General features: G+C 53.2%; 12 protein-coding genes across 12 annotated transcripts; 7 read left to right on the plus strand and 5 right to left on the minus strand.

Annotated features, from left to right (window-relative positions):
- Positions 1-88: 88 nt before the first annotated feature.
- On the plus strand, positions 89-819 carry N7462_002345 (ubiquitin-like protein HUB1; the record flags this gene model as incomplete). Its single annotated transcript, XM_057074071.1, has 3 exons — positions 89-518; positions 593-731; positions 798-819. The coding sequence occupies 3 exons, from the start codon at positions 89-91 to the stop codon at positions 817-819; spliced, it is 591 nt and encodes a 196-aa protein (XP_056937712.1).
- Positions 820-1,708: 889 nt separating this feature from the next.
- On the plus strand, positions 1,709-3,148 carry N7462_002346 (ribose phosphate diphosphokinase subunit PRS5; the record flags this gene model as incomplete). Its single annotated transcript, XM_057074072.1, has 3 exons — positions 1,709-2,632; positions 2,704-3,027; positions 3,092-3,148. 3 exons carry the CDS (start codon positions 1,709-1,711, stop codon positions 3,146-3,148), a joined length of 1,305 nt encoding a protein of 434 aa, XP_056937713.1.
- Positions 3,149-3,993: 845 nt separating this feature from the next.
- N7462_002347 (H(+)-transporting V0 sector ATPase subunit d) lies at positions 3,994-5,258 on the minus strand (the record flags this gene model as incomplete). Its single annotated transcript, XM_057074073.1, has 4 exons — positions 3,994-4,077; positions 4,141-5,027; positions 5,086-5,174; positions 5,227-5,258. 4 exons carry the CDS (start codon positions 5,256-5,258, stop codon positions 3,994-3,996), a joined length of 1,092 nt encoding a protein of 363 aa, XP_056937714.1.
- Positions 5,259-5,526: 268 nt separating this feature from the next.
- On the plus strand, positions 5,527-7,429 carry nop58 (RNA-processing protein NOP58; the record flags this gene model as incomplete). The annotated part of the gene is made up of 3 exons (XM_057074074.1): positions 5,527-5,651; positions 5,771-5,931; positions 5,988-7,429. The coding sequence occupies 3 exons, from the start codon at positions 5,527-5,529 to the stop codon at positions 7,427-7,429; spliced, it is 1,728 nt and encodes a 575-aa protein (XP_056937715.1).
- Positions 7,430-7,958: 529 nt separating this feature from the next.
- Positions 7,959-8,926, plus strand: N7462_002349 (uncharacterized protein; the record flags this gene model as incomplete). Its single annotated transcript, XM_057074075.1, has 3 exons — positions 7,959-7,964; positions 8,024-8,137; positions 8,372-8,926. 3 exons carry the CDS (start codon positions 7,959-7,961, stop codon positions 8,924-8,926), a joined length of 675 nt encoding a protein of 224 aa, XP_056937716.1.
- A 530-nt stretch (positions 8,927-9,456) lies between these two features.
- N7462_002350 (glycosyltransferase domain-containing protein) lies at positions 9,457-11,402 on the minus strand (the record flags this gene model as incomplete). Its single annotated transcript, XM_057074076.1, has 2 exons — positions 9,457-11,100; positions 11,232-11,402. 2 exons carry the CDS (start codon positions 11,400-11,402, stop codon positions 9,457-9,459), a joined length of 1,815 nt encoding a protein of 604 aa, XP_056937717.1.
- A 312-nt stretch (positions 11,403-11,714) lies between these two features.
- N7462_002351 (uncharacterized protein) lies at positions 11,715-12,815 on the minus strand (the record flags this gene model as incomplete). The annotated part of the gene is made up of 1 exon (XM_057074077.1): positions 11,715-12,815. One exon carries the CDS (start codon positions 12,813-12,815, stop codon positions 11,715-11,717), a length of 1,101 nt encoding a protein of 366 aa, XP_056937718.1.
- Positions 12,816-15,150: 2,335 nt separating this feature from the next.
- N7462_002352 (slipin family protein) lies at positions 15,151-16,383 on the plus strand (the record flags this gene model as incomplete). Its single annotated transcript, XM_057074078.1, has 2 exons — positions 15,151-15,340; positions 15,416-16,383. 2 exons carry the CDS (start codon positions 15,151-15,153, stop codon positions 16,381-16,383), a joined length of 1,158 nt encoding a protein of 385 aa, XP_056937719.1.
- A 901-nt stretch (positions 16,384-17,284) lies between these two features.
- On the plus strand, positions 17,285-18,739 carry N7462_002353 (LLM class flavin-dependent oxidoreductase; the record flags this gene model as incomplete). The annotated part of the gene is made up of 1 exon (XM_057074079.1): positions 17,285-18,739. The coding sequence occupies one exon, from the start codon at positions 17,285-17,287 to the stop codon at positions 18,737-18,739; it is 1,455 nt and encodes a 484-aa protein (XP_056937720.1).
- Positions 18,740-19,006: 267 nt separating this feature from the next.
- Positions 19,007-21,079, minus strand: N7462_002354 (flavin-containing monooxygenase; the record flags this gene model as incomplete). The annotated part of the gene is made up of 4 exons (XM_057074080.1): positions 19,007-20,293; positions 20,374-20,626; positions 20,686-20,692; positions 20,770-21,079. The coding sequence occupies 4 exons, from the start codon at positions 21,077-21,079 to the stop codon at positions 19,007-19,009; spliced, it is 1,857 nt and encodes a 618-aa protein (XP_056937721.1).
- Positions 21,080-22,206: 1,127 nt separating this feature from the next.
- On the plus strand, positions 22,207-22,806 carry N7462_002355 (GNAT family N-acetyltransferase; the record flags this gene model as incomplete). Its single annotated transcript, XM_057074081.1, has 1 exon — positions 22,207-22,806. One exon carries the CDS (start codon positions 22,207-22,209, stop codon positions 22,804-22,806), a length of 600 nt encoding a protein of 199 aa, XP_056937722.1.
- A 163-nt stretch (positions 22,807-22,969) lies between these two features.
- Positions 22,970-23,877, minus strand: N7462_002356 (oxidoreductase, short chain dehydrogenase/reductase family superfamily; the record flags this gene model as incomplete). Its single annotated transcript, XM_057074082.1, has 3 exons — positions 22,970-23,036; positions 23,095-23,191; positions 23,274-23,877. 3 exons carry the CDS (start codon positions 23,875-23,877, stop codon positions 22,970-22,972), a joined length of 768 nt encoding a protein of 255 aa, XP_056937723.1.
- Between the last annotated feature and the right edge of the window lie 217 nt (positions 23,878-24,094).

Here is a 24,094-nt window from a genome sequence, read left to right on the forward strand (position 1 = left end):
GCATACGGCATTACAGCCTACCCTCCATTCACTTCTGGACTGACACTGTCGGGCACCAACCTACCTCTGTTTTCTCGACCCCTCCAACATGGGTGACCGCTCACGAAGCCGGTCTCGTAGTCGGTCCCCCCGCCGACGCGAGGATGGTGATCGGAATCGACCGAAAAAGACAGGTGGTTTCCGGTGGAAGGAAAAGAAGCGCGACGAGAATGCCCGCCCCGACGAGCGCGGACTAGATCGTGGATACAGAGAACGACGTCGGTCACGCTCCCCCCGTCGAGATCGTGACAGCGACCGCTACGGAGACCGATACAGAGACGGTGGTCGGGAACAAGACCCGGAGCGCGGACGACGCGACGATCGGGATACGCCGCGAGACGACGAGAAAAAGAAAGAAAAGAAGGACAAGAAGAAGAAGCCGGTTGCACCGCAGTCTTCTGAGCCCATGATCGTCGTCCATGTGAATGATCGTCTGGGTACCAAAGCTGCAATTCCCTGCCTAGCCTCGGATCCCATCAGTAAGTATTCCCTTCCCGCGGGCGTGTGGTGCAGCCCGTCGGCCAACCATACTCATACGATTCGCCATCAACAGAGCTCTTCAAAGCCCAAGTGGCCGCTCGAATTGGCCGAGAGCCCCACGAGATCCTCCTTAAGCGCCAAGGTGAACGTCCCTTCAAGGATCAATTAACCCTCGAGGACTACGGTGTGAGCAACGGAGTACAACTTGACCTGTGAGCCTCAGCATTCCCCGACCCGCCATGTCCGCGGAGTATCATAGCGTGCTAACTGCTTTCTAGGGAGGTTGGCACTGGCGATTAGAGGCAGTCAACACCATTACTCAAAAACATCCTCAAGCGTATCTCGGCAGGACGGTTCGGTGTTTACTTTGTCTCTTTTCTTTTTTTTTCTTTTTTTTTCTTTTTTTTTACTCTCGTCTTACCTGGAATCAACGGAAACGGAGCATAGGAGCGTGATGATGTCTTGTGTTATTTTTCTTTTTTATTCCTATTCCTATTCCCTTTTTTTCCCCTGGGTTCCTTTTTCTTCCAATTTTCGCATGTTTCCTTCTTGCAACCTTGCATTCCGCACCCATGTGTATCTATCGGCAAATGGAAGTAAAGGCGGATTCTTCGAGGAGCTGTTTCCATGTACTGCGGTACTGCGGCCAAGTGGTGCATCGTTGCGTCGCTACCTCGGGAGCCATGCTGGCCATTTGCCGGTCTCCGGAGAAAAGCACTGGAGCTGCTGGCCAGTGCCTGCATTTCCGTCGCCGTTTTCCTGCGGGGCTTCATACCGCTAGTCCAAATGCGGCATGCCTCGACACCTGAACGCCTGAGGCCTACGGCGGCGACCAACCCGAGGCCACGACCCGTTCCACTCTCTAAAGAGGCTTTTTTCGATCGCGGGACTCACACGAGCTGGCAATTCTTTTTTTCTCCTCGACCGTCTCGATTCCCCCGCGATGAGGTAGTCGCTGCACTCTCCACTCCTGCTTGTTTCTCTGCTCTCCGTTGCCCTCTGTTCTTCTTTGATTTCTTGGCCTCGAACTGCCCGTCTCATACCGTTTGCCTCCCTCTCCAGATTTTCTATCCCGCCGGAACCCTCGACCTCTTCCTCGACCTCCCTCTCCTCCGCTCAGCCCTACGCTGCCCGACCCCTCCATTTCGATTGCTCCTCTGCACCCATTTCATCAGAACATTCGACCGCCATGGTCCGCAATATCGTCGTCATCGGGGGCAACTCTCACCCCCAGTTGACTCAGACCATCTGCAGTGTCCTTGGCATTCCCCCGGCGGAGGTCCTGCTGTCTAAGTTTGCCGTGGGCGAGACCCGGGTTGAGATTCAGGAGTCCGTGCGTGAGAAAGATGTCTATATCATCCAGTCTGGTGGTGGCAAGGTCAACGACCACCTGTTGGAACTTCTCATCACGATCTCTGCCTGCAAGACTGCTTCCGCGCGCCGGGTGACCGCAGTCCTTCCCTTGTTTCCCTACTCCCGCCAAAGCGACATCCCTTACGACAAGGCCGGGGCTCCTCTTGTGAAGTCATCCGTGACCAACCGCCTCAACAACGGCTACACCTTTGAGAGCACTCCCTCTACCCCCGGCCCTGGCGCAAAGACGGAGGGCTTGGGTTTGATGAACGGCATGGACAACCTGCAAAGGAGTTTGGCCAAGGCTCAGATTGAAGAAAGCAATGGCAGCCCAGTAAAACGGCGCCCTGCTAACGGGCTCCCCCGGAGCGACACCACCGACTCCGTCAAGTCCTTAACCAACCCTGTTGTGCCGGAAGACACTTCCAGTAATGGCTCTACATCTTCCAAGATCAACTCTTTCCAGCCGCGTCCTGGCTACAAGCAGTGGGTTGCACAGGCAGGAACCCTGGTGGCTGACCTGCTCACCTGCGCAGGTGCGGATCACATCATCACCATGGATCTGCACGACCCACAGTACCAGGGCTACTTTGATATCCCTGTTGACAACCTTTACGGACGCCCTCTCCTGAAGAGCTACATTCAGCGCAATATCCCCAATTACAAGCAGGCTGTCATTGTCAGTCCCGATGCTGGTGGTGCTAAGCGTGCCACAGCCATTGCCGACTCTATGGGCATGGAGTTTGCCCTGATCCATAAGGTGAGCTTCTTTTTTTCTGAGGCTCTGCAGAGTCTGAACCATCATGCGCAATAATCTGACTGTCAACACAGGAACGACGCCCTACCAAGATTACAGACAGACAGAATGCCACCATGATGCTGGTCGGTGATGTCCGCGATCGGATAGCCATTCTGATTGATGATTTGGCGGACACATCAAACACAATCACACGGGCGGCTAAGTTGCTGAAGAAGGAGGGTGCTTCCCAGGTTTATGCGTTGGTGACTCACGGCATTCTGAGCGGTGACGCTATCGAGCGCATCAATGCCAGCTCACTCGACAAGGTGGTGGTGACCAACAGCGTAGACCAAAGCGACCACCTGCGCCGCTGCCCGAAGCTTGAGGTCCTAGAGGTCGGCCACGTTTTCGCTGAGGTGAGTTACATACGTCCGTTCAATTAGCGCCACCAGACCTTTTTTGCTGACCGCTTCATTCCAGGCCATCCGCCGAGTCCACCACGGTGAGAGTATCAGCGTTCTGTTCCAGTATGATTGATTTAACACTCAATCTGGATGGGGAATTCAGCAGACAAAATTATCGCACACACTCTCAATGCTGGATTTGGGGTTTTTTTCGACTGGCATCTCAAATGAATTTCGTTGGACCTACTGGCGTTGTTTTTCATGCTTGACGTCATTTTCCTATCTATTTTCTACCACAATCCTCCCATTTTTCATGCTATAGAAATTTTGGTCCCAAGTAGACTTGGTACCACGAGAGCAAATATTCTCGTACATGCGATTGTGTATCGATCACCCTCGTTCATGTCCTTGGGTCTGATGGACTTTCCGGACTTTTGGTGTTTTCTACTTGGCTCTACCGTCATCTGCACATATACGTCTGAATTACAATTTAAACAAACATTCCGGTGGCTGGACATGTTTTTTGGGGGGGTTCACCTTTTTGGATGCTTTGCCGGACGCTCTTACCATCCAAATCAAGATACAAGCCAGAAGGTCTGGACTATTAGAAGAAACATTCATCCATCAAGAAGTTATCCATAGATGACTAGACAACCTTTTGATCAGAAGGACTAATTGATACCAAGTAATACTCATCTGGTTGATGAATTTTGCTCTTCTATATCACAAAAAGAGATCAAGAAATTTCCCAACGCCTCAAAAATCAAGAAGTCAAAAAAAGCCGAAACCAGATGTGACCATTACCCTGGCCGGGAAAGGGTGATGCGCTCACTGCAAGACTCGGAAAAGAAGCGAACTGGGTACTCGATACAACGAAATCGGCTGCCCGCAAGCAAAAAAAGCACACAGCCATGGAGAGATGGTAAGTACAAATAATGGAAAAGGAGAACAAGAGTCAAGTAATGAAGATGTCCAGGTTTAGAAGACGGAGATGAAATTGCCAATTCTCTCCTTCTGATTCTGGGCGATGCACTCCGAGATCCAGGTGACATTCCGGATTTCCTGGTACCTATTAGTTGCATGTTTAAAGGAATGAGGTAATTTTTAGTTGAGGGAAATCCTTACCTGCTCCTTAAGCTTCATCCACGCGTACACCACCGCCGGGGTGAACTGACGAGTGAACACAATCTTCGACATCTCCATCTCCTTCTGATAGAAGAGATCCTCCAGGCTCTTCCCGTCAGCAGGGCCGCCGCCCATGCCACCAAGGCCACCACTACCCTGACTCAGACCTACAGCGTCGAAGAAGCTCTTGTAATCTGCAACAGCACTCACAGCCAAGGCCACACCCTCAACGTCCTCGGCACGAGAGAGCATTAGGCTCCCCTCAGGGTAGAGATTGCCAAACTCAGGGTATAGCTTCCTTCGCTCTTGCTTGGACAGCTCGGTGCCAAACGAGTTGAGCGTGATGTTGATCGAACGGCGATCGGCCTCAAACTGCAGAATCTCCGACATGATATCCTTGGTCGGGCCAGCAAAGTCCGCATGGCTGTTCACAAAGTTATAGAAGTCCTCTAGGTAGTTTTTGTAGAGGGTGTTGCGAACGATCTCAATGTTGAGTTCGTCCAGGTCCTGGTGACTGAGACTGCTCTTAAAGTACGGTGCAAGCGGAGTTTCCACGAGCACTGAGTTGTAGAGCTCCTCGATATTGGTAGCGACGCACAAGACAGGCAGAGTCTCGAACCAGCCCAGCGGGTGACATCGCTCTAGGAGTTCCCGAGTGTCGCGCTCGTGCAAAGTGCCGGTAATCAAAAGGGCGATATTATCAATCATGTAACCGTAGGTTAGATACTCGAGGAACTTGGCTGTTGAGCCGGTAGACTGGGCGACGAGGTATCGGAATTCAGAGACCAGCTTGTCGGTCATCTTGCCAGCGAGGGAAGAGGTGGAGGGGTTCGGGGGCAGGGCGGCAAGAAAATCGCCATATGCAGGCCCTAGCTGCAGCTTCACATCTATTGTATTCAATATTAGACATCAGAGCGATCATTCAAAGGACAAGAAAGTATGTACCATCAATGGTTTCGCATTGTGTCAAGTTGGAGTAGTTCTGGCCGGTCAAAAGGCTGTTCCGATATCCTCGGACGATACCCTCGACGTATCTTGAGGCAAGTCAGTCAGACACCTATTTTGAAACACCTTCTATCCACCTACCCGGCATTAACATTGAAGAACAGGCCCTCCATGGTGCGCGAAGTGTGACGATGGGTTGGGGGAACAGCTGTAGCTCCCTCGACGCTGTATGCCGGTGGTGGTTATGTAAGCCACCGCCACAGGTGTGGCTTTCACTTTTGCACTTTTTCTTCCGTGCAAAATTTCTAGATTTCTCCTCAACGGTGATTGCGTCCACGGTCCACAACGTCCTCGTCTTTCTTTTTCTTTTCGATCTGGGCCTCCTATAATTTTCACTTGAACCTCTTTGTTCCCCCAGATCCCTTGCCGTGGTCGCCCACCATGTCGCTTTTCATTCTCACTGAGACAAGCGCCGGCTATGCCCTGCTGAAGGCCAAGGACAAGAAGCTCTTCAAGCGGGACCAGCTCCCTGAAGATGCTTCCTCTGCGGAGGGTATTTCCAACCTGTAAGTTCTTCCTTATTTTTTCTACTCGGGCAAACCCCTGGGTAGGAAGATCGCACGATCTTCGAAGCCGGCGCAAAAATTTCTGTCGCAGCCAACAGTGATACTAACTTGGCCCACAGCTTCAAATTGAAGAACTTCAAGAAGTTCGACAGCGCCGCTACAGCTGTGGAGGAGGCCTCTGCCATCATTGAGGGCAAGGTTACCCCTCTTCTGACCAGCGTTCTGGAGGACCTGAAGGATGAGAAGAAGGCCTCTCTGGCCGTTGCCGATGCCAAGCTTGGTATGTACAGTTTGCTGTGCAATTATTGGGCTGTGTCCTGACGTGTTTACTACTAGGAAATGCCATTGGCAAGTTGCCCGGTCTCTCTATCGAGCTCATCGCCGATTCTACCACCTCCGATGCCTTCCGTGCCATTCGTGAGCATCTGACCACTCTTATTCCCGGCCTTGCGCCCAGCGATATGTCCGCTATGTCTCTTGGTCTCTCTCACTCGCTCGCTCGCCACAAGCTCAAGTTCTCCCCGGATAAGATTGATACTATGATTGTCCAGGCCATCGGTCTGCTGGATGATCTCGACAAGGAGCTGAACACCTATGCCATGCGTGTGAAGGAATGGTACGGCTGGCACTTCCCCGAGCTTGCCAAGATTTTGAACGACAACATTGCCTACTCCAAACTTGTTCTGAAGATGGGCATGCGCTCTAACTGGGAGACCGCCGATCTCTCTGAGGTTCTTCCGGAGGAGATTGAGGGTGCCGTCAAGTCTGCTGCTGATCGTTCCATGGGTACCGAGATCAGTGAGGAGGATCTGGAGAACATCCAGGCCCTGGCCACTCAGGTTGTTGAGTTCTCCGACTACCGCCAGCGTCTCGCCAGCTACTTGACCTCCCGTATGAACGCCATTGCCCCCAACTTGACTGCCCTTGTTGGCGAGCTCGTTGGTGCCCGTCTTATTGCCCACGCTGGTAGCCTTTCCAGCCTTTCCAAGAGCCCCGCCTCTACCCTCCAGATTCTGGGTGCCGAGAAGGCCCTGTTCCGTGCCCTCAAGACGAAGCACGACACCCCCAAGTACGGTCTGATCTACCACGCCTCTCTGATCGGCCAGGCCACTGGCCGCAACAAGGGCAAGATGGCCCGTGTTCTTGCCGCTAAGGCATCGCTTGGTATCCGTGTTGACTCTCTGGCTGAGTGGGATGACGATGTCACCGAGGAGGACAAAGCCGCTCTTGGTACCGAGGCTCGCTTCAACCTGGAGCGCAAGCTGGCCGCTATGGAGGGCAAGCCTGTGAAGCCCCGTGGTGTTGCCATTGCTCCCAACGGCGCTGCTGTCCAGCCCCAGAAGTTCGACCTCAAGGAGGCCCGCAAATACAACCCCGATGCCGATGCTCTGGCTTCCGAGGAGCCCGAGGAGCCCACATCTGCCAAGAAGTCCAAGAAGGACAAGAAGAAGAAGCTTGTGCAGGAGGTTGAGGAAGATGAGGAGGATGAGGAGATGGCCGATGCCGACTCTGACGATGAGGTGGATGGCACTGGTGACTCCGAGCTCGAGAAGCTTGCCGCTAAGGCTGGTCTCAGCGTCAAGCGGTACCAGCGTAAGCTGGAGCGAGGTGAGATCTCCTTTGATGCCGCTGGCAATCCGACATCCATTAGCAAGAAGGATCTCAAGAAGGCCAAGAAGGACGCCAAGAAGGCAGAGAAGGAGGATGGCAAGAAGCGCAAGCGTGATGACGGTGACGACAGCGAGAAGAAGAAGAAGAAGAAGAGCAAGGGCGAGTAAATGTTTTTCTCTTTCAAAAGTTTCGTGCAAGGTGACGGATGGCTTTTCGCGGATCTGTATGATATCACTTTTTTTGTTTCGCGGCCTGCTCGCTACGCATGTTTGGGGTCATTTAAGGTCGCTCTACCTATTTTTTTTATTTTACTGGCGCAGACGGTGCTTGATGGTATAAGGCAGTACAATTCATCTGAATAATCTGTTCATCCGATTTAAGTAGCTTGTAAATGATTTGATACCATACTGTTTCACCCTAGTTGTAAACCCGCTATGCCTCGGTTTCTGGCATCCGGTCAATTACATGTCACCGAAATTCAAATCTTGAACTTTCATCTAGGAAAACCATGGCAGTGAGGTTTGCTACAGTAGTAGGGCAGCACCTCTACTTTAGACTTGTCACTCCGCATGCATCTTTCATAGTCTAAGGGTAGGCCGCTTTTTGTACCGCCTAATACTGCCGGCAAAATTAGCAATTTTCCCTCTCGGCGACTCGTATATCCCCCTCCTTCACATCCCAGTCGACTCACTCATCATGAGGGTAAGAGGTTTTTCTCTCAAGTTTTCAATACATTAGGATATACTAATAAATGACAAAAGATCATTGACCCCCAATCTGCCGTCCTCACCAATGTCGAGGTACTGGCTTACCTCTCATCCAATCCCCCCGCCGGCCACCGAGCCGGCCGCCAAATTCACGGAACTGGGTACCAAGTCCAGATCTACGAGACCATAACACAGTCGTGAAAGAAGTAAGATACCCTTCGTTGTGCTTCAATCTTCTCTATTGAAGGGTCAGCGCACATTTACCTTCCTCTGCCATCTGTCGAAAAAGCAATAGCAACTGCAAAGTCACTGCCGCAAATTAGATGCCGCTACAAGCCTGCACCAAAGATCCTTGAATAGCATATCAAAGTTTCATAATAGCTAACGGATCAATCTCATCAGATTCACAACTATGCCAGTCGTATCTCTCCCCATCTCCTCAAATACCCGCGTTTCACCTCCCGCCCGTCATCCTCCCAGTCCCAAACTCAAGCAGCCATGACCGGGACCATGAGACCAACTACCACTACCAATACTACCGAGCCAGACGCCTCCACCATCCCCCCACCACCTCCATCTAATGAGATAACCCCCATGGACAAAGCGCTGCGTGATATCGTTTCCAGACTCCAGCCCTATGGCCTAACCAAGGCCGAGCTGGTGACGATCCTAAACCTAGGCATTGGCCTCTCTGCAGGCGGCGAATCGGAAGAGCGCGCAGATGAGGAAATGACCAACGGCCACGGGGATATGGAGGTGGATGGCGAGGTACCAGCTGTGAACGGGGACGCAGAGGCGGGCGAGGCCGAACCTGAGGGCGAGGAGGGCATGGACTACGGCGCGATGGCACTCTTCGACTCAGTGATCGAGGAGCGGGAGTATCGGATCTCTGACGAACAGTTGGTTGAAATTCTGGCGATTATTCGGGAGACTTTAGTAGAGGACTATGGAAGCTGATGCTTGGTCTCTTTTCGCTTTTGATGCTGTCTATACTACTACATATTCTATTGATATCCCGAGGTTGAGTACCTCAATTCTATGTGGACTTCTTGTGTCCTGACCGTATTGTGCAGTGTGGATAATTGATTTGTAGAAGAAATGGATTCCTTCGTTTAGGTTGTATGTGCACCAGCCTTGGATGGACAAGCTGGTCTGGTCTTTATGGAAATCTTTGATCTATGATACATAACAGACGAACCCATAAACGCCAGAACATTCATAGGCCATGCTTGGAATGCCATGGCCTGCACAAAATCAAACAATGGTATCGAGCAGGATCAAAAAACACAACTTGGCAATCGAGCGCTGCGGCTCGCGAAAGGACGCAGTATAGTTGAGCATATCTCTTCAGCAGAGGTTGAACGAATTATACCAACAATGCTCAGATATTCAACATCCAGAACAGATGACTGGTGGATGATCCGATAGACCAGATGTTCTGGCTTCAGTAAGTGAAGGTCACGAACAGAGGTCCTTCATGCGGACCATCAGGACTCATGGCGTTTTAAAGGGACCTCATCTTCCCTCTCCTTGCCCCTGATGAGATTCCCAAATCGGTTGTAGACCGGATCCTCCGGGTCCCCGTTCTCTTTGGCCCAAGGTCCGAGGTCGTCATCAAAGAGATCTCGCTCCTGTCCCTCGCACACCTCAGAAAGTGTGACCCAGTTCTCCTCGTCCGTCCACAGTCCACCGCGTCCACCGCGCATCTCCCACCAGTCCTGGCCTCCCAGGAGAGCCGACTGCGCGGCATCAAACCCGTGAGAGGAACGGACATATCGCCGGAGTAAAGCTCGGGCCCAGGGGAAGAACCACATTTGCTCCCACCAGGCATTGCGCAATTTTGGATCACCGTTGAGGTGAGCGAGGACGGGAACAGAGGCGGAATGGGGGTTTGTCATGAGAGGGACATTGTGCCACGAGTGTTCGTCTGGGTTGGGCAGCTTGTCGAGAGTAGCATTCCATTCTGGCGACGTGGTCTGCTCTTTGGCGAAGCGAGTCTGGTTGAAGGGATTGGGGAGGGACGCGATATCTTCGGGGAGAAGAAGACGGTGTTCTCGTGGCACACCGAATTGACCCTGCAGAAGCGACGTCTTCGTGATGTTGTTGAATTTGACCCACTCGACATCGTTCCGGGAGAGGATTTGGTTGAAAAATAGCTGAGACTCGTAGTCGACGCCTATGCCATATTCGTAGCGGTGTCCAGCCTCCAGTCGAACACTAATTCCGGTGATATTCACAGCATCCGAGATACCAAGCATCTCGTAGAGGCTCTCCTTGAGCCTGTTGGCAGTGCGACGCCGCTCCAGCTCTCTGACTACCTCTTGTTTGCCAAAAATCTGCGTGAGAGCCTGGTAGTCGCCGTGCTTCTTGTGGCGTTGCTCCATCACGCGCAAGACTTCGTCATAAATGAGTCTCAGATCAGCAGCCTGACCAATCACTGCCCCGGGATTTAGCCATCGGGGCCGGTTCAAATGCCCGTCTGGGTAAACATCCGTCTTCCAGCCATACACATCCGGCGGCAGAGAGGATTCTGGGACGGAAACACAGCCGGGATCGGACAACAGTCCGCCGTAGCACAGCTTGCTGGCGCCGAATATAACCTGTTGGGAGTATTTCTGCACCTGTTCTAGAGGGGCACCTTGTGCATTCTGCACCGTGGCGAATCCATACTTTTTCTGTAGCTTTCGGTTATTCGTCCGCAGGATGTCTTGGAAGCGTTCCACTAGGATTCGAGGAGGGAGCTGGAAGAAGACATCCACAGCGTCAACAATCAATACGATATCTCGATCGTTCACGGTCCGGCTTGTCTTCAGGTAGTTCCGAATGCGGGTGATTCGATCCACCGTGCGCTCGAACTCGGTCGCTCCGGGTTTTTCATGATCATATCCCACAAGGGTTGGGGGAGGGTAGCCAAGGATCATCGCCGATGTCATCGTTCTGCAAGCTCCACGGGAACCCTTGGTGGCCGGAATGAGCACATGGAGGTGCGACACGTTCTTTTCCGGGTCGACGGGGAGGGTCTCATTGGCCGTGAGGCCCGGCTTTCGAGGAAGAGCGACCAGCGCATCTTCGGGACGTTCAGGAAAATATGGGCGCGAAGGGAATTTGGTCCAGAAGTCTGGCTCAGATTGCTAGACGTGGCGGACAATTGGTATTAGCACCGGGCTGCATCTCCGAGCAAACGTGGCCGATCCAGGCATGCATGTGCCAGTCCACAGCGGGGTTCGAGGTCTAGGGGGGCCAAATAAGGATCTTCACTCACCGCTGAAGACGACAATAGGATCCAGAGAAACAGCAGGCATGCGATGGCTATGTAGGCCACGGTTTTGGCTTGCTGGGAGCGCGGGCGCTGGTGGTAGACCTGCCACAGTAGAGTTGTGGCGGCTGATTTAGCGTCCTGGAGGTTCGAGAATGGCGGGCTGGGCGACGCCATCCTGACCAAGAGATCTCAAATCCAAGTACGTGACAACCAGGTGCACATTGCAGCAGATACAATATCAGGCACAATGTCGAGCAGGCGATGGCGGGACGTTTCAGATACTTAACCAGGACCACGCGGGAAGTACGCAATCTACGTGGAGATATGCAGCCGCGCAGGGATGATCAGCGCCTCCGCCCCGTTTCCGGCACGTTTGGGTTGGCTCGTTAGGGCCTCCAGGGTCGCAACATAACATCTCGCTCTATTTTCTAATTGGGTTTTGGGGAAAGGGTCTCGCCAACAAGCGCTTCGATTCTAGCTTATGTTCTACTCCAAATAGATCTCCTCCCGTAGGCGCTGTAGGTTGCGGAACAGCCCGCCCGCGGGGGCTCCGCTATCACTATCTCGACGTTGCTCTGTCCGTGCCCTGGGCCCGCGTTGGTTCTGTTCGGCCACAGCCTGCTGATGCTCCAGGTTCCGTCGTCGCTCATCGACAATTCGGGCAAGAGCGTCCACGAATCGTTGGCGGGCCTTTTCCTCCGCGGATCCCTTCCATACCATCGCTAGCTCTCGGAGAGCCTCCACGCGAGCGGTGGCAGCGTCTAAGCCGGAGCGCCCACCGCCATCACGGTCGAGGAGCTCAGATATCTCGGTGCGTAGTTTCTTCATAATCTCCTGGCCCTTCTCCTCCTGGCTATGACCCTCGGCGCCCAACTCGGGGCCGGAGACGGAAATGAAAGACGATGAAAACGATATCTCGGATGGGGGTAAGGGCCATTCCATGGCATCTCCGAAGGTTTGGATAACGTCTTCGAGTCGTGATCGGACTCGATTGAGGGTCCGGAGGTTGGTGATGTATTCAGGTTCATTCGGGGCAACTGCCGGGTCCGTCTGTTCGGTTTCTTCCTGTGGGCCCTCTTCGGCATCCTTTGTAGCCGCCATAGTAGCAGTGGAATCCTCGGTGTTTTCGAGTTCTTGCTCCTTATTCCTGCCCGCGACTGTTTTGTCCGTCGCGTTGTCTGGGACGAACTTGGTGATATCCTCGCGCAGAACCTCGGTCAGAGTCTCTGACAATCCAATTGTCTCTCCTCGCAACACCTCCACCTCGTAGGCTAGCCGTCCGCCACTTCGAAGAATCTCATCGCTGAGCTGAGACAGTGTACTTGACAGACGGACGTTCTGTGCACTGATTTGGGAAAGCAACGACTGGACCTGGGCCGACAGCTCGGTCAGCGGCACGGAGCCGGGTGCGCGAGAGGCATTCGGCTGTGTGGAGGCCACAGTCAACGGCGAGAGCGATTCATTCAGGAACTCGGCAGGGTCGAAGTTGGGGTCGCTGAAGTTCGGTGCTATGTCGGATGTGCTGGAGGGGTGCGGAGGCTTGACGCCAGCTCGGGCAGTTGAGCTGTAGCTTTGAGAGGACGCCATTCGGTCCTTTGCGCTGGGATCTTGCTGTCTCGAGTTTTCTATCCTCTATCCGACTAATTCGACCTTACCCAGTACGGTGTGCGAGAACAATGAGTTTCGAGTGTTTGACAATTAATTAATCGGCGGCATTGACTGCGGCATTCTTGAGACGTGCATGTTCAACTGCCCGTTTCACCGCCTTGTGCCGAATAGCAGAGTAACCTTGAGCGTACATGGATCAATGCAGTTCAGGTGTCCAGTCAATTCTCTAATCTGGATATGAATATATGGGAGATTGAAATAGATGCTACCTGGTATACGTCAAGGGTTATCCATCTGAGATACATGATCAGGTATGATGAATATATATTGATCTTCGGGTACTTCTCGTTCGTATGTCGACAGCGCTTTACTCCTCTATATATATTTCTTTCTTTAAAACCAGTAGTCTATTTATCATGTTGAAAATAGACATGAGAGTGGAATAAAATATTAAAATCCGACCCAGCTGCCTAAAAGAAAACGAGAACCAAAAGCTTTAGGGCCTTGCTAACTGGAATCATCTGGTAAGATGGGGTGAAAAAATAAAAAGAAAGATGCATCATCCGTGAATCGAACACGGGCCTCGTCGATGGCAACGACGAATTCTACCACTAGACCAATGATGCTAGTTGATGTCTAGGATTGCAAATTGATGTAATATGATCCAAACTCTTCACAATGAATCGCTTGCTTCGTAGACTGTTGCTCCTTTCACTTCTCAACTTCATACATTTCATTGACCTCCACATGCTTGAAATTACTGAGCCCTCTACATTACACGAAGAAATCTCAAATGAACCATTTCTTCTATTTCCAATACCATTGATATCGATAGCCCGTCCACCCCCGCGGACTTGGGACGCCCAGCACTGCCCCCAACCCAAACTATCAGTGGTCAAGATTGGGGGCCACAACAGGCAAGTCGCTAGGTTAGCTCGTGAACTGGGTTTTGCGTCATGGGCGCCCTCCATTGCCCGTCCCTCAGAGGATTCTCGTTTGCCCGTTGGCGAAGCCCGTACCGGGGGGAAGAGGTCATCCTGCGCCTCCCTTAGCACCTTGGGACTCCGACTGGTGCAGAGTGGTGACAACGTTGATCTATCGAAGGATCTATGGAGCATTGAGGCTCGGCGGCATGATCCAGTTCTGGTCATGGCGGGTCAGGATGCGAAGGTTGATGCTTCGGAACCTTTTGATCTCAGCCTCCCCTCTACGCCCTGGACAAATCTGCCTTGCGACCCTCCGGTGGAGTCCTATACGGGCACTCATTGCACATCAGGCTGAGCTAGAAAACATCTGGAAGGTTGTGGGGCCCATTCACGTGCCTCATGACGATGGCCGAGCCCTGCCCAGACATGCAATCTATGCAGGAAAAGCGGCAGCCCGGCCGACTTGCCCGTCGTTCTCGTTCCGCCGCGGTTGGTGGCAAGGGGCGACATACCACGCCGATACAACGATAACAACTATGGTAACGATCGCAACATTGGAAGCATCCAGGAATGCACATGGCAGATGGAAGGATTACATTCAAGCATAACCTTTTGTCGGTCTAGGCCGGGACAGCATTGCTCATGCCTGCGCTGCAGCACATACTTCGGGCTGGCCGAGTTGAGAGCGATAGATCGAGGCGATCGATGTTGACGGTCGGTGATTCTCGTATTACCATGTCCCATCCACGCGATGAGGACGACCGCGATCGGAATCTCTGATAGGATTTGGAAAGTGTTCGAAAATTGGATTGATTAATTATGACATCGAATAATTCAGGATCGGATAGTCGGCAACCAGGCGTCCCATGTCCATTTACCCTGTTGTGCACGGTCGACCATGGTCTTTGCGCCCGGGAGGACTCAGCCATGGGAGGCTTAGAAGCCGAACTCTAAGAAAGGTTGCGAACTTGGTGAACTGCTCCAAATTCCTCAGACGACTTCTGGGGGTGATTGGCGGGCTGGCAGCTCTCGGGATCCTCTTTTGGGCCTTCTTGGGTTCTTGATGAGCCTTGATTAATCCCTCGATTTGTCTGCGGCCTGTGACCCCGACCCACTGCGGAGAAAGCTCTCCGTCTCTCTCGCTCTCTCTTCGTCGAACATGGTTCGGGGCTTGGCCCAATCCCCGGCTACACGGCCGATCGTCGTTGCTTCTGTTTATTGTTTGTATTTAAACCTCCCCCTCCCTTCCCCCTCTCGGCTCTTTATCATTTAATCATCACCTGTCATCGCGATCCATCTCTTCCAGAACTTCTCCATCGCTGATCGGCCTTCATATAAAATTTCCCGTTTACTTGCGCACCTCTCGTCTGATTCAACACCTTTACGCTATGTCCGTCAACGGCGCCAGCAACAGCAAAGCTCCCCTGCAGGAGCATGATAACCCGAATGTTGCCCGCAATGGTCACGGGCTGGTGAAGGTGCAACCGGCTCGCTTGGATGATCTCCAGCCCCGATATGCGTCCACTATCCAGCACGACCAGGATAACCCAGAGGCTCATGGCTGGTATGCGCGACTCGGTACGTTAGATTCCCCAAGTAACATGATCTGTCTCCGCCCAATCTAATCATCATTTTTTTTTCGTTTGTATTTAGTCCACACCCTGGGCGAATGTATCGGTTTCTGCGGTGCCGTGCCCTGCTGCATTTGCTGCCCCAACCCATTTAAGCCGGTCAACCAAGGTCAAGTGGGCCTGGTCTCGCGATTTGGACGGTTCGTGCACTCCCCTATTCCGCGATTCATCGTCTTATCTCTGGTCGTTTATTATTCCTGTGCTCCTTTGACCAACAAGGCCGAGACAATCCTGATACTGACCTCGATTGGCAGCTTCGAACGCTCGGTGGACCCCGGTCTGGTCAAGGTGAACCCGCTCAGTGAGCACCTGACCACCGTCGATGTCAAAATCCAGATTGTCGAAGTACCCCGGCAGGTCTGCATGACCAAGGATAACGTGAACCTGAACCTCACCTCCGTTATCTACTACCAAGTCACCTCCCCTCACAAGGCCGCCTTTGGCATCTCCAATGTGAAACAGGCCCTCGTAGAGCGCACCCAGACCACCCTGCGCCATGTCATCGGCGCCCGTGTACTGCAAGACGTGATTGAGCGCCGAGAGGAGATTGCACAATCCACTTCGGAGATCATCGAGGAGGTCGCCGCCGGCTGGGGTGTACAGGTCGAGTCCATGCTCATCAAGGACATTATCTTCAGCAATGACCTGCAGGACTCGCTTTCCATGGCTGCCCAGTCCAAGCGAATCGGTGAGAGTAAGGTTATTGCAGCCCGCGCCGAGGTCGAATCTGCCAAGTTGATGCGCCAGGCGGCCGACATCCTATCGTCAGCCCCGGCCATGCAGATCCGCTACCTCGAGGCCATGCAAGCCATGGCAAAGACAGCCAATAGCAAGGTCATCTTCCTGCCTGCTATGAACCAGACCGTTCAGCAGCAGCTGGCAGCTGCCGATGCCGCCGGCGAGGGCCCAAGTACCTATGGGAACCCGGCTGGCCAAACCGATGATGGCTTCCAGCGCGCGATGAACGCCCGTGTGGTAGAGGACATCTAAACGTATCACCCTTCTTGGTAACGCAGGGTGGTTGGTGTGCTCGCGGTTTGCTTCGCTGAAGATATTATGACCTTTCAACCTCTTGGTTTGTGATTTATTTCAAGTCACCCAGGGGCCTTATGCTCGAAGAAGGAAGCTCTTTGTTTATCTTCGCATATACCCCAAGGGAACTCCTAATGCCCTGTACTATGGCTCTTATGGCTCGATCTGGACCCATGACGATACCCTCTTTTTTGTCCTTTGCGTGTGATACCTTTTTTGTTTCCTTTTTCCTTTTTCCCCCCCATTTTGGCTGGTTGCCTGTTCTCATTTAGCTTAATTGCCTCTATATCATCATTTGAGCTGTTCATGATCTTAAATCCCTGGTAATTATTATTCGTAGCAGATTTTGCAGACTCCTGTCAAGAACACCGATTGATTTGATTGCGGGGATGCGCGATAACCCTCGTGGTTGACTCTTATCGGCCGAGTCTAAAGGCACTCCCGAGGGACGGAGACCTTCAACCACCATCAACCACCACTTCCAGGAACTACCCCCAACCAAGGGTGACTGGCATTATCAAATCCCATTGACTCATGGCGCTAACCCTCCCCCTCATCACGTTTGACCTCAGCTCTCTTCCAATGACAAGCTGGCAACTGCCAATGCTGACGCCATCCAACCCCAACTTCACGTCTTGGGCCCTGCACGCCATCGCACGGGGGAGGCGCCTCTGATAGAAGTCGATACCATGCAGGAACAATAAATATGAAGACATTCCACCCACAAAGAGCGGCAGTTGCCAAAATAAAAAAAACCAAAAGGCGTGCAACATCTCTCTTCGCTCTGGTTTACCTTCCAACCGCCACGAGTTCGACCTCAATCTCATAGATCTAAAGTCAAAAAAGAACCAGCGCCAACATGTCCTCACCACCTAAAAAACAGCTCATCATCAATGCCTTTGCCATGCAATCGCCCAGCCACCTGAATCCCGGCCTATTCCGGCATCCTGGTGACCAGGGCGCCGCCTACAAGGATCTCAAGCATTGGGTCGCCCTGGCGCAAAAGCTCGAAGCTGCCAAGTTTCATGCGATCTTCTTCGCCGACGTGCTCGGCGGCTACGACGTTTACAAAGGCCCGGCAAACCTAGATCCAACTATCCCGGCCGCCGCTCAGTTCCCCATCAATGACCCGCTGTACAGTGTCCCGGCCATGGCCGCCGCCACGGAGAGCATCGGCTTCGGCGTCACCGCGTCGACCACCTACGATGCGCCGTATGCACTGGCCCGCCGCTTCTCTACCGTTGACCACCTCACACGCGGCCGCATCGGCTGGAACATCGTCACCTCGTACCTGGACTCAGCGGCGCGCAACTTCGGCCTCGACACGCAGGTCGAGCACGACGAGCGCTACCGCATCGCTGACGAATACCTTGACGTTACGTACAAGCTGTGGGAGGCGTCGTGGCGTGACGACGCAGTGACCTGGGCGCCCGGCGCGTCCTCTACAGCCGCCTACGCAGACCCTCACGCCGTGCGCCAGATCCACCACCGTGGTAAGTACTTCAACGTGCCGGGCCCGCATCTGTGCGAGCCCAGTGCGCAGCGCACGCCGTTCCTGCTGCAGGCCGGCACGTCGACGGCTGGCAAGGCGTTCGCCGCGAAGCATGCCGAGGCAGTGTTCCTGCACGCGCAGGCGCCGGAGCTGGTGCGTCCGTCTGTCGACAGTATCCGCGCGCAGGCGGCGGCACTGGGACGTGACCCGCAGGCTATCAAGGTGGTGGCGGGGGCGCTGGTGATTGTAGGGGAGACTGATGAAGCGGCGTTGGCAAAGTTCGAGGCGCTGAAGGGGTACGGCGATATGGAAGGTGCGCTGGCGCTGTTTGGGGGGTGGACCGGATATGATCTGTCGACGTATGCGGATGACCAGGACTTTCGATTCGTGGAGCTTCCGGCGGTGCGGAGTATGGTGAACCACTGGGCGAGCACGGTGCCTGGGACCGAGGGGAAGAAGTGGGACAAGCGCACGATTGCGGAGTATCTGGTTCTTGGGGGCAATGGGGTCAAAATTATCGGAAGTGTGCAGACTGTTGCGGATGAGCTGGAGCGTTGGGTCGAGGTTGGGGATGTAGACGGGTTCAATCTCAGCTATGCCAGTCTGCCGGAGACGTTCGACGATATCATCGAGCTGTTGCTACCAGAGCTACGACGACGAGGCCTGTTCTGGGACGACTATGCTGTGAAGGGAGGCACGTTCCGCGAGAACATGTATGGCCGGCCGGGCCAGTCTCGACTGCCCGATGCTCATCCTGGAGCGAAGTATTTCTGGCGAGCGGGCGAGGAAGCCCCGGCGTACTCGCTGGCCGAGTCACAGTAAATTAGACAAGGTTGATCTTGATTATAGAATGAGTAAAAATAAAAGAAATATTGATGATATTCAATGCTGTAATACGCTATTTTGCAATGGAGACAAGGTATAGAGCACCCTGAAAATGTCCAAGTGGTTATTGATTCGGACAGGCGATCCCATACAGAAACAAAGACCCCTACAGAAACATAGATATTTTCGGCTCCCAAAATTGGAATTGTAACAAGTCTATTTGCTCAGACCTATATGACGCCTGTACATACTTAATCTATCTTCTCAAACATCCCACCACCCTTCCAAATGCGCGCGCAAATCAATATCTTCCGGCAGCTTCAGATGCGGCGTCAAATCCGCCGCCTCAGGGTCAAGCTCTCTCGAAGTCCACCCATTCCCAAAATACGCAAACCGATTTCCGCTCGGATTGACATACTCGTACTCCCAATCCTCCCAGCGCGGCTCGCGCCGAATGTAATTCGCATGCGCTGCACTACCAGGGAACAAGCCGTGGATGCGCCCCCCGGGTTTTCCGCCGTTATACCAAGAGCTGCAGTTCGCGGACCACACCGTGCGCGGGTAGAACTGGTCGCAATACTCGACAAAGTCGTCGGCGGCGCGTTTCAACGGCACGATGGACTTGATGCCCTGGGTGCGGATCTTGCGCAGCACTTTGGCGATATAGGTAACCTGGTTCTCGACGCTGTTGGGCACGGTGCCGCTGTGGCCGGAGGAGTAGGGCCCGCCGAGCCAGAGCAGATTGGGGAAGCCTGGGGTGGCGAAGCCCAGGTAGGAATAGGGGAAACCGAAGGCACCGTCTTTCTTCCAGGCGGTTCGGAGGTCGACGCCGTGTGCGATGATCGAGAACGGCGGGGCGTGGTCGACATTGGCACCGGTCGAGCAGATAGTCACATCGACGGGACGCTCGACGCCATCCTCAGTGACGATACCGTTTGCAGTGAATCGCTGGATGTGCGTGCGGATATAGTTGACGTTGTCTTTTGTCAGGGCTTCCAGGTAGCCCGGGCCCGGGGTTGGACGGCGGCAGTTTGGAGGGAAGTCTGGAAGGATGTGAGCTGCGAGTTCGGGCTTGTCGGTGATTCGTTGCAGCATGAGTGCTGTCCATTTCTCGCGCAGGGACTGGTTCTCGGGGGTGTCTTTGAAGATGGCTCCAAAGCGTTGGAAGAACCCTCTTTCCACTTCAGTGCGATACTCGAGGTAGGCTTTGGGATCCCGAAACAATTCTAGTTGTGCTTCTGAGAATAGGTTTGGCTCGAGGCGCCGCACGCCGCTGTTGCCACTGCTGAATGAGTCTGCGATCCAGGTTGGGTTACGGGCATAGTGGTCAATATGGCTAGCGAGCGGCTGGATGGATGGCAGGACTTGCAAGCCCGAGGCCCCGTTTCCAATGAGCGCGATGCGTTTGCCCTGGAGGTCGACTGAGTGATCCCAATTGGATGAGTGGAAGAGAGGTCCTTGGAAGTCTTGTATGCCGTCGTAGTCAGGAAGTTTCCAGGCATTGAAGTGGCCGATAGCATTGATGAGCACGTCGAGCTTTTCTTCATAGACCTAGCATATCCAAGAGAATGGAGAGAGTGAGTGACTTTTGCCGGAGGCGAGGGGGAGGAACTGTGGATGATCATGCTGACCTTGTCTGTGCCGTCTACATGCTGGATGGTGACTTTCCATTTCCCTTCTTCGGCCAGCCACTCGGCTTTTTGGACGCGTTGTTGCCGGCGGAGATATTGATACACGTTGTATCGGCGGGCCACGCTTTGCCAATATTCTCTGATTTCCTTGCCTTGGGCAAACTCCTCCGTCCACTGGGTGTTTGGAGCAAAGGCCGACTGATATGCATGGGCGGGGATATCACACCGGACCCCCGGGTATGTGTTTTCGAACCTATCCGGACAAGATCATTAGTATCTATGCAGAACTACGCGCGATATCAGACCATGTACCATGTGCCTCCCTACGGAACAGGTTATTAGCTTCAAGTGCAGAAAAAAGCAAAGATAGAGAGAGAGAAAGGCTTCAAGAGAAACAGCTGTGCCTTACCACATCCGCATTTTTATCATAGATCCGAAGGTCCAGATTGGGCAGCTTCGCGGGCAACAGGACGCCAGCCGTGATTCCTGAGAGGCCCGCTCCGATAATGCCGACTTTGATGGGCCGAACGACATCGACAGGATGCTCTTCCAGCTCAAACTGGGGCTGTGTTTGGCGTCCGATTGAGTTCAGTTCCTCGGTCTCGGTACTGTGAACCGTCACCGAGGGCCTCTTGAGCGGGTGAGTGATCTGCTTGATATCCGGCCGTGCTGGTAACGACACATCGGGGGTCTCGAGTAGAGCCATGACCAACTATCGTGAACGGCTGGGCCCGAGTCAACATGGATCATATCCCATCCGTGCCATTGGGACTGTGCTTGTCTTTAATGCACCAGGGCACGTCCAGAACCCACCCCTCATCCTGACTGCACGCCATCTGGAATCGATCAGACGTCAACGTGTGTGGCATAGGTCCGAAATGGTCGAACCCCTCCAGGGATGCTGTATGGAGTATCATAATCGGGGACTAGGCGTTTTGGTTCTGTTGTTCTCTTGATTTGCCGCGGCTCACCTCATTGCGGATGGCGATGGCGTGCGGGAGTTGGAGACCGTGAAGGAATTCGGCTGTTCACCACGCAGGAAATACTCCAAATGCTCCGAGAGTCCCATCGCAGAACAGTCCGGACTACTCCATACGTCACATCCATAACATCCAACACCATCGGCCCCGCTCTATACGCCATTGCGGGGGTTTCTCAGATACGATATGCGACCAGCGCTCTATCACGAGTCTGGGGCGTTCATAGTTCGATAGTCTCTCGGCCGATTCCAGGCGACCTTTAACGGTACGTAGAACATGCATGGACCTAATTTCGCTGTTCCTTATCGTTTTTATGGGAGTTTCACAATATAGATCCTCCGCAGCCCGGACGCCGTTGTTCGGCTCTAGCTGGATCACAGCGGTTGTGTGGCCCCGACCTGATCTCCCAAATCAATAAAGGCTCCGGCTATGCCATTGCCGTGAGAGAAAGGAGGGTTGTGGTTATTGATAATCATTTCGTTTGATAGAGGACAACTCGTGTCGACGAACCCGATGGCAGGAAGTGGGCAATCTGTCCCTTTGAGAACTCGCAAGTGGAAACAGTCACAGAGTTCATTCGGTCCATTTCCTCTGCGAGTACGTCTCAGCTTCATCTTTGCCAGTAATACGGGGCTGAAATACGAGATTTTTCGATCGAAGTGGATGAGGGCGGAACGAGACAGCCTGGCGCTGCTCGGGCAATCGGCCACTGCAGCATGACTCACCCCCTACAACGTGGCCCGGCGAGATTGGCAACTGCCTGGACAGATCTATACGAACTCACCAGTTGTAAGACATTTTCTTAAAACCTTTCTCCCGTCGTGCGGCCAATTTGAAAGAAATAGCTATCACCATGTCATTGGCTTCACCCCCGGCCTCGTTAGCCCCTCGAACATGGACTCGAGAAGGTAGCGACTTTTTCATTTCCAACAACCCAGCACTGCTCTCAGTCAAAGCCGTCAATGAGGCCTTTGGGCGAGATTTTATCTACTGGGGCAAACCATTCCCCGAAGACGTTATGCGGCAGATGCTGCACGGGTCCATGAGCTTTGGAGTCTACAGGCGCCTTCAGCCCCAGCCAGAGTCTCAAGCGCAGAGACAAAATATAGATTTGACGGCCACTGCAGATAACACAGAGCAAGTGGGGCTGGCACGAATTGTGACGGATGGCTGTACGTTTGGCTATGTCACGGACGTCTATGTCCTCCCAGAGTACCAAGGCCATGGACTCGGGAAGTGGCTGTTTGACTGTGTAGCGGAGATCTTCTCGAAAGAAAATATGCCGCATCTACGCCGCATCATGCTCCTCACCAATGAGCCGCATATGCAGAATTTTTACGCAAAGATCTTCGGGATGAAGGTGGTCGGAAGTGAGCCGCGGCCGGATACGGGCCGAGACTTGGTTTTTATGTGTGCGAGACCACAGACAAAGCCGATGTCAGAGGAAAAGTAGGAGGCGCAGGATTTCAGGAATGAAAAGATGTATATCTCATACTGTGATGTGGGCAATACCAGGAAGATCTCCGCTTAAAGAAATTGAGACATGAAAGGCAAGGTCGGATCAGGGCCAGTCAATCAACGAAACCCTTGAAATTCTCGATTTCTTTTTTTGTTGTTTACCATGGCAACTGTAAGGGAGTTGGCAGGCTCTTCCCTAGCACGCTCTCTGCAGTTCCAATATCCCTAGGTGTAATCAATCATCAGAATCTGTAGGTCTCTTTCCAAGCTCTCCGTAACTTACCCAGGTCCTCGTGGAGCCCAGAATTCGCCCGTCTTGCTGAGATCAAATTGATCAATAAAGAGCGCAAGAGACTGAGCGGCTTCCTGTGGATTCACGGCTGCGCGAGAACATGATCAGTTGAAACATCCTTTTTATGGTGGCAATTCAGGGATCTAGATGTGATGGAGGAGAAGACATACCTCCGCCAGCATCCCAGTATTTGTCAAACCCCACGCTCTTTGTCATCTCCGTTCGCATAAATCCCGGATGAATTAATCCAACGGCAATTCCCTGAGGTTTGAGGTCCAAGCTCAGAAGCTTCCCGACCATATTCAGAGCTGCCTTGCTCGCATGGTGACCGTAGTTGCCTCCCCCTTCTTTCTCATGACGGAGAGTAATGCTGCCACTCTCGCTGCTAACAAGAATGACCTTGCTCCCAGTATCCAACTGACCAGCTTTCACTAGATGATGCACCACAAAGACCGGGCCAATGGAAGATGTTGTGTACATCTGCACTTGCTTCTCCCAGTCCGGGGAATCGAAGGTCTCGAAGCCAAAGTATCCCGCGGTGATGATGACCGTCGAGAGTGTGGTCGCCGCCGGGATCTGCGCGATCAAGTTCTGGCCGACATTGTGCCGAGAGACATCAATGCCTGTGAGCCAGGTCACTGAAGATTCGTTCGCCGGGGCTGAGGCGGATCTGGTGGTCCCAAAAACACGGTTGGCGGGGTCGTTCGAGTACAGCGTCGCCAGGGCTGCGCCGAGCCCCCGTGTAGCGCCCACAATGAGAATATTATTGGTCATTTCAAGCAGTTCAAGCCTCTTCTCTGGTCAAACTTCACAATTATGAAGTGTTCGCAATTAAGCTAAGCACTGGTAGGTTTGTGGTCGTGGATTTCCTCGAGTCTGACGCAAGAGCAACATGACGTAATTGAAGCGATGCCTGTTTTTGGAAAATCAAAAAGCAATTTCGTCGACTCGACAGTTCATGTAGTTTGGTGAAGTACTGCACCCTCTGGAA

This window comes from Penicillium macrosclerotiorum, assembly GCF_028827735.1.
Source record: "Penicillium macrosclerotiorum strain IBT 26536 chromosome Unknown utg000002l_segment0_segment0, whole genome shotgun sequence".
Lineage (NCBI taxonomy): Eukaryota > Fungi > Ascomycota > Eurotiomycetes > Eurotiales > Aspergillaceae > Penicillium > Penicillium macrosclerotiorum.